This window comes from Phodopus roborovskii, unplaced genomic scaffold (assembly GCF_943737965.1).
Source record: "Phodopus roborovskii unplaced genomic scaffold, PHOROB, whole genome shotgun sequence".
Taxonomy (NCBI): domain Eukaryota; kingdom Metazoa; phylum Chordata; class Mammalia; order Rodentia; family Cricetidae; genus Phodopus; species Phodopus roborovskii.
In genome coordinates this window covers 62,419,293-62,436,947 of record NW_026126418.1, presented here as the reverse complement: position 1 = coordinate 62,436,947, position 17,655 = coordinate 62,419,293, and the positions used below count along the sequence as shown (strand labels likewise).

At 33.3% G+C, this 17,655-nt stretch overlaps 1 protein-coding gene across 1 annotated transcript in view; it reads right to left on the bottom strand.

Moving 5' to 3' along the window:
* The window catches only part of LOC127221902 (low-density lipoprotein receptor-related protein 1B), a 249,227-nt gene that overhangs the window by 56,432 nt on the left and 175,140 nt on the right, over nucleotides 1-17,655 (bottom strand). Inside the window, exons 28-29 of the mRNA XM_051183854.1 lie at nucleotides 3,470-3,586; nucleotides 1,542-1,715 (exon numbers count right to left, since the gene is read on the bottom strand). Coding sequence (XP_051039811.1) covers nucleotides 1,542-1,715; nucleotides 3,470-3,586 — 291 coding nt within the window. The remainder of the gene's footprint in view (nucleotides 1-1,541; nucleotides 1,716-3,469; nucleotides 3,587-17,655) is intronic.

The window sequence follows — 17,655 nt, the reverse complement described above, 5'->3', positions numbered from 1 at the left end:
ATAAAGTTGGTTAACTTTTGAATTGAAAGCAATCTGTTTCCTTTAGTTCATATACAGTTATCTATGTTGATTGTTTTATCCTTTGGCCTATTATGAATGATGATCTCGTGACTGCCCTTATCAGAATATTCATGACAAAATTCTAGGTGGCTTGTCTAAATTGATCTTAGAAGAAAAGGAATTATCAACTGAGAACTTTGCTGAATTCTCACTATATTAAATTTCTGGAAGACCTCCAAGCACACAAAAAAATAACATAACTTGAGTATTTGGAGATCCAAAACTTATTCTATAAGGTTTGTACAGTTTTCACATAAAGCATTTACCCCTAGTATTCAAAAAGATTCAAAATTCATATGCTTTTGTATATTCAAAAATTGAAAATAAGATATGATTGGAAACATGATAAAATGCTTCCCTGCATACTATGTGGGAAACTGAGGGAAAAACTTATCTAAATGTTTATCTAATGAACATTTTATATAGTCAGAAGTGATTCATGGTCTTTTCTATATTCTACCCAGATCACAGAACCTTTCTGCTAAAATATACTGTTCATGTCCTACCAAGGTTGGGATAAAAATTGAATTCACAGGTCTCGCAGTATTCAGTTGTGCTTATGAATTAGGCAACATTATAACGTAGGATGAAGTGGCCTTCTGTTGATTATAGCCCTAGCATATGTACTTTTTAGTTAATGCAGCAGTCCATAAAGAAATATCTCAGGAAGTTAAGTCCTCATAGAATATGTTCACACCATTATTATATACATAGTTGTCTTGCTACATTATTGAAAAACTCAAGATGAAATGTACTTTCGCTTGCCATAAAGGTTGACTATAAACCTAAGCGTTGTGACACACAACTTTAATCTCAGCGCTTGTTAGGCAGACTTAGGCCAGACACTCAGTGTGAGTACATCCTAGTTTACAAAAGTGAGTTCCTTGACAGCAAGAGCTATACAAAGAAACAGTGTCTTAATGAAAAATGACTATGAAGAAACAGGAACAATTTAATAAACACAACTTATGTGCACTTATATTTGAATTGCAATCATATTTTTTACTTTGTCCTTGAATGAGCTTGCAACATAGTTTCAACATAAAATCTTCAATAATTTATTTAATGAATTCATTGTAGGTTGGAAATTTATGTTTATAATAAATCATAAACAAATTATCAGAGGAGATACAACTCTTTGGAAGAGATTTCTATGAATATTCTTGATGCTGAAGTGGTAATGGTATGGTAATCAATGTTTTTAAAAGCAACAGTGAGAATTGGCAATTGATGAATTTTCATAACTCATGGTAGACTTACATATTTACAAGGTTTTTTAAATAGGCAGTTTTAATTCTAAGAAAATTCAACAGATTGTTCTTATTTCTTATGGCTAGTAGAAGCTCCTATCTATTTTTTGATATGAAATGTCTAGAGACACTAAGACAAACTTAGCATAACAGAAATATAAACACACTTACCAGAGCTAAAAATATATCATTTTAAGATATCTAAGGAAAAGTTTGATATATTTTACTTACAATTTAGTTGTTTATAACGATGTGATATTAAGACACTTTTTATTTTGTCAACATCTAATGGTAGGACTTCTACTGAACCATGACCATATTTGTGTACTCTAAATACACCATTTTTAGGTCCTGCTCCATAAATATAATCTTCAAAGACATCAATTCTGTGAGGATGCAGCAATCCTAGAATGTTCAAAAGAGAGGAGCTAATGCCAGTGTGAGTACCACCAAAGTGCCTTAGACAATCATGACTTGATGAAGCAATTATATTACAATTAATATTTGACAACACAGCCTGAATATTAACTCAAACTTTATTAACAGCAAAAAATACCTAAAATCCAATTACTCGTTTTTTGTCAATTTCAAACATAAAAATATTCTTTAAATGTTTTCTGTAAGGTGATAAACATGTCACCCAAAACCTATTGAACAAGCATATCCATCACCCCTTTGCAGCTACATTTAAAATTGGCTGAGGTGATTATATGCTGAATAACTGTCTCTAGTATGATATTGACAATAAGAAAATCAAGCCTTATGTGTGGCAAAAGCCTGCTATTCAGAAAATTCTAATGGATTAAATTATTAGTTGAATCTATCATGTTAATTAGTGGTTTATCATGTAATTACCAGAAAATTTGAAATGATACAAATTGTTATTGTGTCATCATTCAGGAGTTTGAAACAACGAAAAGTAAGGTTTTTGGGCCAGAATGAGCTATGGAATGAGGCACTATCAAACAACCACCACAGAAAAGTATTACTGTCTTTTGCTTTAGAAAATATATGGATAGAAGTTGGACAGATGAATCACCAGTAAGTGCACTTTATGTTCCTGCAGAGGATTTGGGTTCAATTCCCAGCACACCTGGAGACTCACAATCATCTGTAATTCTTTCATTTTCTCTAACTCCCCTCATATGACTTTCCCTTGGTATCAGACATGGACATGGTGCACACACATACATATAGGCAAAACATTCACACACACATACACATACACGTGCGCATGTGCGCGCGCGCGCACACACACACACACACACACACATATATATATGTATATATATATATATATATATATATATATATATATATAAACTCATAGTTTTTCCAAGTGCTACTTGTCTTTTCAACACTATATCATGCAGATGTAAAAGTAGGGAAACATTTTGTAAAGACCTAAGAATGGAAACCAGGTAAACAAACAAACTAACCAATGACAACAGTAGTAATACACTGTTGAATCAAAGATACCTCATAATTTTCCTTCAATTAATTTTCATAATCTTCATTTTTATTATAAAATCCTTATGAAGCAAACTTTATTTATTTAACACAGTAATAAAAATCATAACATTTAAGTTTACTTTGATTGTGGTATATTATGGAAAGTGAAAGGACGTGAAAAGGAAAGAACAGAAGAAAAAAAAAATACTGACAGCCTGGAAAAGAATGTGTTAGGCAATCAGGGGGAACCAGAAAATGAAAAAATACAGGGTGGTAGGACGATAGAGAATCCAAGAGGAAAATATACACATCTGTGAAACACAGAAGAGAGTGCACTGCTGGTGGGAGGGTTACTGGTTGCTACCTCACTTTTCAGTTGGCCTAATAACTATGCTCATGATGAAGAACTCAGAGTAACATGTTTCCTTGAGCCCATTATCACAATTTCAAAAAAAATTGATGTTGACTGGCACTAACTATAAATGGCTTACAGAATGATATAATTTCTGAACATGGGCAGCAAGCACCCATGTGAGTCCAAGTTGAGGAACTCTGTTACCTGACCTCTTCAATATACCAGTGGGGCAGAACATTTTAGTTAATATAAACACTTCAATTTGAAATAATTAGAGGAAACCCAGGTGCAGAATGTCCATTATTCTGTGTCATGAACTAATATTCTCAATAACAAAAAGTATTCTTCAAACCTTGCTTGCTGCTGACAGAGACCATTGGACTGGAACCATCATATAAGACACTGCCAATGGTGGAGAGCTCAAAGTCAGCCCAGTAGATGCGTTCACCGAAGTGATCAACAGTCAGACCTGAGAAACCAACAAGCAAGGACAGGTCATGAGATTGAGTTTACTTACAGTTCAGTTTTTATTTTAATGCTTAATTGTGATTGGCACTTTTCTTTAAGAATCATAAAAAAACATCCATTACATATCACAGTATTGTTGGAAGTAGGCAAAAAATGAAGATCTTTATGTCTACTCTTGAAAACACATATTTAAATCATATAGCATTCATTCATTTAATAAATGATTAGAGCAATCTTTCTCCAACAGGTAAAGTTTAATAATCCTGTCAATACTTACCAAGTTTTAATTATAACTAGTTTATTAAAGTTTTAAATAATATTTCGTTTTCATCTTGAGTCATAAAAACTATCTGTACAACAATGATTTAAACTTGGTGTAACCATCTTTATTTCAAATTCCTTTATGAAGTTCTTAGAGGCCACAATACAAATGTTCATGGTTATTAGATAAAATGAAGCTTTTAAGAACTGGTCTGAGGGCTTCTTCCAGAGGAATAGGGTTCAGTTCCCAGTACCCACACAGCAGTTAACAATACTCTCTAACTCCAATATCTGACACTTTCACATGGACATACATGCAGGCAAAATCCCAAATAATTTTTTTTTTAAAAGAGAACTGGCTTGAGTGTGGGAAGACACATATATGTATGCTTCAGCTTAAAGCCACAAAAGACTGACAATCAGAATAGAAGAAAAATAAGCATTAAAGTGCCAACTTAAGGTGTAGAATCACTTGGTAATTTTCATCCTATAGGTTTCTTCTAAGAGTGCTCATCCTTATTTTAATAGTCATATACCAGTAACCAACAAAGGTCTAATGCAGTATTTCATGAAAAGGATGTTCTTACTTCTTTGTTATTTATTTTATAAATATTCTTAGGCTGTGACAGTATTTTTTTCCAAAAAAGGGGGACATACTCTATGATAAAATGTGAAGATTTTAAGGCTAGAAATGTATTATCATCTATCACATATAAATTCTGAAATAAATATTCATTATTGCAGATGTTTAATTTGTGTGGGAGAATCTTTCCAAAGTGCACATTATGCACCTTGAAAGACCATTGCAATTAAAATGCATTTAGTAGATTAATATCATAGAGTGTACACTTCTAGGTGTAGGTCCACTGAATAAAAGACAGTTTTGGATTTTGCTTTGAGTGAAAAAGAAAATCAAAGTCAGATTACATTTGAATATTTTAACTCATTATGTAGTTCTAGATGAAATAAAGTCTAAGTGTAGAAATATTTTGATCCTTAAGTAATATAAAGAGATGCAGGCTGCACAGCCTGTCTCTGAGGAAAGGTATAACCAAAGTTATAGTGGAGGCTATGCTATGGAGCTTGCTGTTTCAGCTGTCTTCACTTCTGTGTAATTCTGAGCAAACTGAACTCTAAAATGATTCAGTTTCTTGTTATTGAGGACTTTCCTGGGTGATTCCTTGCTGAAGAAAGAAAAAATGCTTGTCCTACTCCTCTATGAATTTAGTAGAAAAAATGAGGAAATTGAAATAAAATTTCTCCTCAACTAAATTAATGTCTCTTTCTATATTAAATTTGCTAATTATGAAAAGATTAAACATGTGGTTTACTATGTTTATTGTAAATTTATTATGAGTATACTTGACCATATAAACTCTTGTCAAGTAGCAAACTATTGGACGTAATTATGCAAAATAGAAAGTATAGAACAATCAATAAAGGTTTTAAGTAAATGGAATTTATATTACAAAAAAGAAATTCATAAACCAATGATTATGCTTTTACCCAAGTCCTTAAATTAAAAAAAAAAAACCTCTTTTAAATGAAAAGGCTGATAAAGGAATCAACTAACTGTTCTTAGAATAACAATGAAAGTCAAGTTTATATGAAATATCAAGTTAATGTATATCTTTAAAATATCTCATCTTTGTCTTTTAGAAACTGCCAGGAACAACAACAATGAAAGAGCATTAGAAAGGAAACTTTTGTATCTTAATTAGAAATATAATTTTTGGTGTAAAATTATTAGAAGTTTAGAAATTTAAAATAAAGAATTTAAAATAAAATTCTTTATTTTAAATTTATCCTTTTATTTTTAATTTAAAATACAATTACATCATTTCTCCCTATTCTTTCATCCCACCAAGCCCTCTCATTCCCTCTACCCTTGCTCCCTCTCATATTCATAGCTATCTTTGTTGACATATATAATATGTGATATATATATATATATATCACATATTGTACATAAATAAATAAAATGTACTGAGTTTAGCATTTAGTGTTGCTTCTACATAAATGATTTCTTGGCTGAACACTTTGTTATTTAAAAATTTTATTCATTTTACTTATCAACCAAGTTATCCCTTCTCCTGCTCCCCCCCTTACCTTTGCCCTGCCCATCCCAACTCAAACCCTATCTATTCATCAGAAAGAGTAAACCCTCCCATGGGGTGTTCACAAAGCCTGGCTAAGTTGATGCAAGACCATGCTTCTCCCCTCTGAATCAAGGTTGAGCAAGGCATCCCACTATAGGAAATCGGTTTCAAAATCCCTGCGCATGCACCAGCGATAGATTTAGTCCCCCTGCCAGGGTCCCATAAACCGACCAGGCTAGAAAACTGTCTTCTACATGCAGAAGGTCTAGTGGCCTAGTTCAGCCCCATATATGTCCCCAGCTGTCAGTCTAGGGTCCTTGAGCTGCCACTACCTCAGGTTCACTGTCTGTGGGTTGCTCTCTAATAATCATCACACATATAATCCCTCCTCCCTCTTTTCAACTGAACTTGTGAAGCTTGGTTTGGTGTTGGCTATGGATCTCTGCATCTGCTTCCATCAGTTACTGGATGATGGTTCTATGATGACAGGGTGGTCTCCAATCTGAATTCAGGGGAAGGCTAGTTTAGGCACCCTCTCCATAATTGCTAGGAATCTTAGCTAGGGTCATCCTTATGGATTCCTGGGAATTTCCCTAGTGTCTGGTTTCTCCCTAACTCTATAATGGCTCATTTAATCAAGGTATCTCTTTCAATGTTCCACTACTCTGTCCTTCCCCTCAACTCAACCATTCCATTCCATAATGTTCCTATCACCCTTCCTCTGTCATTTAATCCTACTATCTAAGTTTATCCAAGAGATCTCATCTATTTCCTTTTCAAGGGTGATCCATGTGTCCCTCTTAGGGTCCTCTTTGCTACCTAGCTTCTCTGGGGCAGAGGACTATAGACTGGTTATCCTTTTCTTTATATCTAGTAACCACTTATGAGTGAATACATACTGTGTTTGTCTTCTGGATCTGGGTTAACTCACTCAGGATGATGTTTTTCTAGATCTATACATTTGTCTGTAACTTTCCTGATGGCTGATCACTTTTTATTGGAAAATTTATTGGGAGTTCTTCCAAAAGTAAAACTAGCCCTTTAACCTCAGTATTCCTTATTTTCTGGAGGTTTACGTCTGTGGTTGCAGCGCCTCATATTTTACTTTTCTTCATTAGTATGTCTACTTGTATTGCCTGTATTATGTCCATCAGATAGAACACTATCACAGTTTGCAAAGATCATAAATAATACAGACCTCAGAACAATAGGCTGTAATTCAGAACAGCAGATTATCAAAACTGTTGTCTGAGGCATAGTATTGTCCATAATGCCTAGACTGCCATTATATTTTAATTATATTTTATGAATTTTAAAATCTCCTAACTCTGAAATTTTCAAAGAGCCTTAAATAACAGATAATTTCACTTACATAAATATCACACTATTAGAAAATGAAATACCACAAACCACTGCTTTGTACTTCACTCTGTATGTACTCTTTACATGTGGGAGATATGTGCTTATACAAAAAAATCCACTGAAATGCCTTAGCAGAGAAATATTTTCACTGCTTATGTATTCCAAACATTTTAGACTTTTTGGAACAATTTTATCTCTATTTTCTTGATGTTCATAAATATGTATTATAACACCAAATTTAAACATCACATTAAAAGGAGTAACTATTATAAGCTCTCTTTGTATCTACTCCTATAATCTTTTTCTTTGTGTGGTGGTATTATAGATGTTACTTTTTATTATCTGTTTTTGGTTAAACATATGATTGACATGCAGTGTGTTTAGGTATGGAATATATTTCAGAGGGCAGAGATAATATCTATTAGATGAACAGTTGGAATCACCATTTATGTATTTTTGTAATTTATGTAATTTGTGTAATCTGTCACTCTAATTGAAGCAGCATGTTCCAGGTTCAGTGAAAGACAGTCATATATACTAGCAAATATGTTCTTCTGTACTTCAGATTCTTATATTTTAATAAATAGTTAATTAATTAGATTCCAAGTTACATTAATACTTTCCCTATTCACTGAATGTATCAATGAGAAGCAAGAATATTCTAAAACTATATTCAAAATATACAAATTGAGAATTTTTATTGCTCACTACAAAATCTTTGCTAGATGAATGAAGCAATTGTAAGAGTTCCAAGAGCCATTATACCATTGTTTATTGTTTTCTCAACTGCCTTATTTTGGGGGAGAGACAACCCAGCTTGTATTCATAAAAGGACATGGTACACAAATCAACCTTGCAACACTTTACAAAATCCCCTACCATTAGAGAATTCAAAAATGTCTTTCTGCTATCATGTAATTATATATAAACATTTTGCAAAAAAAAAAAAAAAAAAAAAAAAAAAAAAAAAGGAGGAAGGCTTCAATATAGACAAATGCTTGTCAGTCTCCACTCACTGACCTAAATATAAAAATTGTCACACTTCTTTTGTTGACTATGGTACTAGATTAAAAATAAGTGAGATGCAATGTTAGTTTATAAAGACTTAGATGACTTTCAATTGATTAAAACCTTAAAATTCTAGGTGTCCATTTGTTCATTGAACACATAATAACTCTTAAGTGCTTGCTAATTTAAGCACTTTAATATATCACCAGGGCTATAAAGAATAGCAATAATGTTTTTGAGTCATTTATAATATTGGACACATGGAACATTAATTAAAGAGTTAATAGTACATTGGATCATTAAAGCTATAGCTAATGGAGTTCCAAGAGTCATGGGAGTAAATGCTATAAACCTAAGAAAAATGACATGCTTTGATGATTAAGGCAATTTTGCAATGGAAGTTGTGGTTGTGTCCTATTTTATTAGATGGTAGACTTCTAACCAAAATAATTACAGGAATTGTATAATGCACAGGTACAACTTCAAAACCATTGCAAATGCTCATCTAGTTGGTACTATCTGTAATCTTTATAGTATATGCCACAACCAAATATGCTATATGTGAATCACATATTAGCTGTTGATGGATGATAGAAAATGCTACATTTCTATAACATGACAACATACAGAACATGGAAACAGAATTTATGATAGTTACTCATTTTAATATGATATCAGATATCGAAGTTAGAGCAAATATATATATATATATATATATATATATATATATATATATATTTCAAGAAAATTTTTACAAAGTCTGAAATATTAGGGATACATAAGAATTATATACTTGGATGCAAAGAATCCTAATGAATGTATTTGTATAGGTAAAGTATGCAAACATGTGAAATATATAAATAAGCAGGAATACAGAACAATGGTTCATGGTGATTTATTATCAGTTTCTATTAAGGTGCTATTTGTGAAAGTTAATTTAGGCTCAATCATAGGCAACGCCTGCCTGAAGACCAATTATTCTGACCTCGGTACTTCTGCACTCTCTGTTGCCCCAGAGACAAACACAATATCATAGTTGCTCACTGCTCTGCACTAGAATACCAGATGGAGCTTTTCTATCCCATGGTGTAAGACTCTTGTGGATCTGACAATCACCTTCATGCCCATCCCTTACCACATTATCATTGTGTCCCAGCCCTTAACTTCTGTGGAACTCCCTGCTCAACATCAGGCTACCCTTCCCTGCAGATAATAAAAGCTGTCCCCAGAGCTCCATTCTCTCTCTTTACCCTGGACTCAATTTTCATGTTTTCTGCTAGCACTACAAAACAACACTAGCTGCACCTTCTCCCTTATCCTGCCCACATCTCCTATGGACCCCCCTGCACTTTTCTTTTCAGCTTATTTCTATGTCTCAGTCCCCAAACTCCAACAGATACCACCTACTCAATCACAGACCACCCTGTCAAGAAGACCAGCTGTCATAAAGAGCAAACATTCTTCCTTGAATGTATAAGCCAATGAAACAATAAAACAAGCAAGACTCAGACAATACAATCTGAAAAAAATAAAGAGGAAACAGGTACAAAGGGACAAAACTGCCACCAAAGTTAGCCAAACCCAGAAGTAAATAAACATTTAGGAGTAAAATTTCCAAAAATACAGATGCCTAGATGCCAGTGTAAGAATAGAATCAATAACAGCCACAGAAATATGTTTCCACGAGATCCGTGGTATCCTACCACAGCAGATCCTGATTATTCAAACACAGCTGAAGCACAATAAAAAGACCTTCAAACAAACTATATGAAAATGATAGAGGTTGTTAAGAGGAAATGAATAAATCACTTTAAAAAATCAAGGGAAACACAAACTAGAGGAATGGAATAAATCACTCAAAGAAAGGCATAAAAACAATAACAAATAATTGGTGTAAATAAATAAATTCTTCAAAGAAAGCCAAGATAAAAATCAATCAACAGTTAAAGAAAACAAATAATACTGTTATAAACTTGAAGATGGAAATGGAAGCAATAAAGAAAAGATAAACTGAGAGAATGCTGGAAAGGAAAAATTAAGAAATGAGAACAGTAACTACAGAGACAATTCTAATCAAGAAAATATGAGATATAAAAGAGAGAATCACAGCCATTGAAAAATATAATATATAAATGGATATATCCATCAAAGAAAGTGTTAAATATAAAAATATCCTGACACAAAACATTCAGGATATTGGGGATACCATAAAATAACCAAACCTACAAATACTAGAATACCAGCAGATTGCCAGTTCAAGGCCCAGAAAATACTTTCAACAAAATCATAGAAGAAAATATTTCCTAAAATAAAGAAATGCTGATAAAGGTTAAAGAAGTATACAGTACATCAAATAGTTTAGACCAAAAAAGAAATTCTCCTAGACACATAATAATCACAACACTAAACATACAGAGCAAAAGGAAAAATATTAAAAGTTGTTAAGGAAAACAACCAAGTAACATATGAGGGCAGATATATTAGAATTACAACTGACTGCACAACTGCAGAAACTAAAAGCCCGAAGAGCCTAGACTGAAAGCTCTAAGAGACAAGAGTTTCCAGCCTTGATTTCTACAACAGCAAACTTGCTACCAGAAAAAATAAAAAAAGAAACAATAAGGTATTCCATTATAAAGTCAAATTTAAGCAATGTTTATCTACAAAAGTAGTACAATGAAAAATGGCCAGAAGAAAAAAAATACAAACCAAGGAGATTAAATACACATATGAAGTTACTAGAAATAAACAATTGAACATTAGCAAATCTCACAGAAGGGAAACACACACACACACACACACAGAGAGAGAGAGAGAGAGAGAGAGAGAGAGAGAGAGAGAGAGAGAGAGAGAGAAAGAGAGAGAGAGAATCACCACCAACAACAACATAACAAGATTTAATAATCATTGTTCATTGATATCTCTCCATAACAGTGACCTCAATTTCTCAATTTAAAAATATATATGGATTAAGAAAATGGATATGAAAACAGGACATGACCTGTTTCATCCATGAAACACATTTCAACGTCAATTATAAATATTACATAAGGGTAAAGTGTTGTACAAAGATATTCCAAGCAAATGGAAATTTGGAGCAACCTAGTAGACCCACTATAATATATTCAAGCCATTTATGACTTCAAGCTAAAATTAATCCAAAGTAACTTGAGGACACTATATATTCATCAAAGGAAAAATCGACTAGGATGATATTTTAATTTGTAATATTTATGCTGCAAACACAAGGACATACTAGTTTATAAAAGAAATAGAACTACAAGTTAAATCAGAGATTGACTGTCAGATTGATATTGTCAGACTTCAATACCCCGCTGTCACATGATAAGTTTTCCAGAAACCTAAACTGAAAATTCTGAAACTAACTGACCTTATAAGGCACACAAACCTAACATATATATACAAAGCACTTAACCAAAATTCAAAAAATTATACCTTTTCCCAAAAATGTCATGGAACTTTCTCCAACATGAAAACATACTTGGATACAAAACAAATCTCAGCAGATACAAGAATAGCAAATTAACCCATACTATACCATCAAAACACCATGGATTTATGCTAAACATCAACATAACAACAATAAAACAATACAAACAAAAATATAAAAGTGACAGAAAATGTACAAACTCTTGGAAACTAAGCCACTTGCTATTAGATGAAATTGAGTAACATCAGAAATAAAGAAAGAAACAACACAGCCAGACTTATGGGACACATTTAAAGTGTCAGGGTCTTGCCACTAAGTAACTACATTAAAATAAATCTTAGAAAAGTGATGCTAAGAGGAATGGTCATACCACTAAGTACTTATATCAAAAACACATCTCACACAAAAAACAGCATATCTGAATGCTACAAAACAAAAAGTAAGCATGCCAAAGAACAGAAGATGACCAATTATCAAATTGAGAGCTTAAATCAATAAAACAGACACAAAGGGAGAACAAAGAATCAATCAAACAAAGAGGAAGTCCTCTGAATACCAAGGAGAATGGCTAACACTTATCTAAATCATCTTAAAGACACAGAGAGAAGATCCAAATTAATAAATCAGGAAAAAAATGGAGACATGTGAACAGACAACAAGATAATCCAGAGAATAATAGGGACATATTTTAAAAACCTATACTCCTCCAAATTAGAAAATCTTTGGATACCACTTCCAAAGTTATATCAACATCTGATAAACAATTTAAATAGACCTATAACCCATAAGGAAATAAAAGCAATCATTAAAAGTCTCCCAAACAGAAACTAGCCCAGGAACAGACTGGTTTAGTGCATAATTCCATCAGCTGTTCAAGCACTATTGCCAATACTCCTTAAATTATTTCACAAAACAAATAAAATGAACATTTCCAAATTCATTTTATGAGGTCACAGGTGTCTTGATGTCCAAATCACATACTCAAAAAAAAAAAAAAGTATTGCAGATCAATCTTCCTTATAATCATAGGTGCAAATATACTCAATAAAATACTTGAGCTCCAAATAAAGACCATATAGAAACTAGCATCCACAATTATCAAGTAAGCTTCATCATAGAAATTAAAGAGGTGGTTCAACATATGAAAATCTGTCAATGTAGCCAATAATAGAACAAAGTGAGAGAAAATAAACAATATGGTCATATCACTAGATGAACAAAAAAAATTGACAAAAGGCAACATCCCTTAATGATACATTACTGGAGAGATTATGAATACAGAGAATTGTGTAAACATATGAAAGGCAATTTACAGTAAGCCTATAGCTGATATCAAATTAAATGGAAAGAAATTTAAAGCAATTGCACTAAAATAATGAATAAGACAAGATAATTCACTCTTTCCAAATTTACTCAATATAGTACTTGAAGTTTTATTTAGAGGAATAAAATAACTGAAACAGATAAATGAGATACAAATTTTAAAGGAAGATGTCAATGTATGTTTAGTTATAGAAGATAGTATATACAAGTTATTGTTAAAGTTCTACTAGGGAATTCCTATAGCTGATAAAACTTATAGCAAAGTGTGTGAATGAAAAACTAACTAAAAAAGATAAAGTCAGTAGCCACCCTATATAAAAATGATAGATAACTGTTGCTCATAGAACTTGCAGTAATCTGTCCAATCCCTTCTGGCTTTTATACTCTTGATTGAAAAGCCAGTTGAAAGAAATCAGGGAAACAATACCATCCATAATAGCCTTGAATGATATAAAATATATTGGGGCAAATATAAACAGGCAAATAAAAGACTTTTATATCAAAACCTTCAAATTTTTGAAGAATAAAAAAGAAATCATAGAATGGAAGGTTCTCCAATGTTTATGGAGTATAAGGATAAACATAGTTGAAAACAACTGTACTACAAAAACCTATTCCAGTCAATTCCCATCAACATTCCAACACAACTTTTATCATTTCTTGAAAGGACAATTCTCAGATTAATACAGAAAGAGGAAGAAAAACGAAAAAAAAAAAAAAAAACAAAACAAAACACCGATAGCTAAAATAATCCTGAACAGAAAATGAATTTCAAGTATTACTATAGAACTATATTAAAATAAACGTCATGGTACTGGTATAAAAACAGACATACCGATTGATCAAAGGAATCTAACTAAATACCCAGATAAAAACTCACAAACCTATGTATCTTTAGTTTTTTTTTTTTTTTTTTTTTTTTTTTTTTATAAAGAAGCCAGAAAAACACACTGGAAAAAGAAAGCGTCTTTAAAAAATGGTGCTGGATGTGGGCATGAAGAAGGATGTAAATATCCATATTTATCATCAAAACAAAATTTAAGTCTAGGTCGTTTATAAACCTCAATATTAAACCAGACACACTGAACCTGATAGAAGAGAAAGTGGTGATCAGCCTTAAATGCACTGGCACAGGAACACCAACAGTGCAATCATTAAGATTAACAATTAATTACTTGAAACTCATGAAACTGAGATGTTTCTGTAAGGCAAAGATCACTCTCAGTTGGACAAAAAGGCAGCCTACATAGTGGGGAAAAAATCAAAAAAAGAAAAAAGAGCCTGGCCCTGCTGGCCCAGTGCTCTGGGTAGCTTGGGCCAGAGCACAGGTCCAACACCCCCTCCACCTCCTGGGAACTTCCTGGGTCAGCTCTGAGCATACTGGATGCCCTATCTACTTGGGACCACCTTGAGGCTGCACTCACCTAATGTTTAGGCCCCATCACCCGCCCTCAGTCTGAGTGATTGAGGCCATCCTGAGCCTGCCTTCCCCACATCATTGGCCCTGATGTGGCCTCTGCTTAAGAGACCTCCAAGAAAGCTTGGAGACCCACCTGCACCCACCAGGAGAGCAGGGGAGAGAGAGAGAGAGACAGAGACAGAGAGATACCGAGAGAGACAGAGCGAGAGAGACTACCACACCCACTGGAAGAAGCAATGGGAACAGGACAATACAAAGAAACATCCAACAATAAAAAGACCGGTATGAACCTAGGAACTCTACATTAACTATACCTGAACAAACCACAGCAGATGAAGCAGAAGAGAATGACTTAAAAAAAATCACTTCATAATAATGATAGAGGCCCTCCCTCAAACATGATGTGAGAAAATCCCTTAAGAAATGGAAGAAAAAACAAACAAAAAGTTGAAAAAAATAGTGAAAAGACCAAGGAAAAAATGCAAGAAGTGAACATGCCTTTTTAAAAAAGTAAGGAAAGCCAAGAAGAAACAATCAAACAGATGAAGGAAACAATTGAAACAGTTCAAAACCTGAAAACTGAAAGAGACAAAAAGGATAACACTGAGGGAATGCTGGAAATAGAAAAACTTGGCAAACAATCAGGTACTAGAGATGCAAGCAAAAACAACAGAATATAAAAGTTCAACGAGAGAATCTCATGTGCTGAAGAAAACTAGAGGAAATAGATTCATGGACCAAAGAAAATCTTAAATCCAACAAATCCTTAACATGAAATAACTAGGAAATGTGGGACACATTGAAAAGACGAAACCTAAGAATAGGCATGGAAGAAGGCATAGACGCCCAGCTTAAATGTTCAGAAAACATATTCAACAAAATCATTGAAGAGAACTTTCCCAATCTGAAGAAATACAAGCCTTTAAAAGTACAAGAAGCCTACCTAAACCAAATAGACTGTACAAATAAATAAATAAACAAACAAACAAATAAATAAATAATCCCCTTGCCACATAATAATCAATATAACTAACATACAGAATAAAGAAAGAATATTAAGAGCAGAGAAGGAAAAAGTCCAGGTAACATTTAACTCAGATCTATCAAAATAACACCTCCATGGAATCTCTGAAGTCCAGAAGGTCCTGGATCAATGTTCTACAACTACTAAGAGTCCATGGATACCAGCCCAGGCTACGATATCCAGAAAAACTCTCAATAACTATAGACAGAGAAAACAAGATATTCAAAGACAAAGCCGAATTTTCACAAATCATATCTAGAAATCCAGCACTACATAAAGTTAAGGAAGGATAATTCCAACCCAAGGAAGTTAACTACACTCACAAAACATAGGCAAAATATAATCCCACTTTACCAGAACATGAAAGAAAAAGTGGGACAAATCTTACTCACAATACCACCGACAAAAACAAATCTAAAACAAACAAGAATTAAAAATCAATGGTCCTTATTTTCCCTCAACATTAATGGCGTTAACTCACCTATAAAAAGACACAGGCTAACAGAATAGATTGGAAGACAGAATCCATCCTTCTGCTTCATACAAGACACATATAAGCTTAAAAGACAGACACCACCTCAGGGTAAAGGCTGGGCAAAGATCTTCCAATCAAATGGACCCAAGAAGCAAGCAGTTGTAATTATCCTAATATCTAACAAGTTAGACTTCAAAACAAAATCAATGAAAGGAGATGAAGAAGGTCAATTCCTATTCATAACAGGAGAATTCCATCAGTACAAAGTCTCAGTTCTTAACATGTGTACACCAAATACAAAGCACATTCGTTTAAAAAAAAACTTAAAATGCAAAGATTACATAAAACCTTTGCATTCTCATTGTGGAAGACTTCAACACCTTATTCTCACCTTTAGACAGGACCATCAGACAGAAACTTAAGAAAGAAACAAAAGAACAAACAGAAGTTGTGTCTCAAATGGGTTTAACAAATATCTATAGGATATTCCATTCAAACACAAGAGAATATACCTTCTCAATTCCACATGGAAACTTCTCTAAAATCAACCACATACTAGGCAATGTAACAAACCTCAACAGATACTAAAAAAAAAAAAAAAATGGAATAGTCTCCTGTGTCTTATCTGACCACCATGCTTTAAACTTGGAATTCAACAACACAAATTGCAGAAACCCTACAAACACATGGAAAATGAACATTGTGCACTTGCACCATTCCTGGGTCATGGAAGAAATAAAAAAGGAAATTAAAGATTTCCCAGAATTGAATGAGAATGAAGATATAAAATACCCAAACTTATAATAGACTTTGAAAGCAGTGCTGAAAGGAAAATTCATAGCACTAAGTGGCATATGAAGAACGTGGAGGGTTAGAGAATTAACATTAGAGAATTAACGTTAGAGAAATAACAATCCAACTGAAAACCCTAGAACAAGAATAAACAAATTCACCATGGAGGAGTAGACAGCAGGAAATAATTAATCTGAGGGATAAAATCAATAAAGTAGAAACTAGAAAAACAGCACAAAGAATCAATGTAACAAAGAGTTGGTTCTTTGAGAAAATCAACAAGATAGATAAACCTTTATCCAAACTAACAAAAAGCAGAGACAGAACTTGCAAGTCCACAAAATCAGAAATGAAAATTTGGACATAACAATGGGCATTGAGGAAATCCAGAGAATCATCAGGTCATACTTTGAAAAACTGCAATCCAAAATATTCAAAACTTTAATGTAAGTGGTCAAATTTCTGGATAGGTATCACTTATCAAAATTAAATAAAAAAACATATAAGCACTTAAATAGACCTATAACCCATAATGAAGTAGAAGCAGTTATCAAAAGCCTCCCACCCCCCAAAAAAAGCCCATGACCAGATGGCTTCATTAGAGAATTCTACCAGAAATTCAAGGATGAGCTAACACCAATACTCCTCAAATTGTTCCACACAATACAAGCAGAAGGTTCATTACCAAACACTTTTTTATGAGGTTACAATTACCTTTGGATCCAAGCCATACAAAGACCCAACTAAGAAAGGGAAATGCAGACCAATATCCCTCATGAACCTTGACACAAACATACTCAATTAAATACTAGGAAGTAGAATCCAAGAACACATCAGAGAAATCATCCACCATGA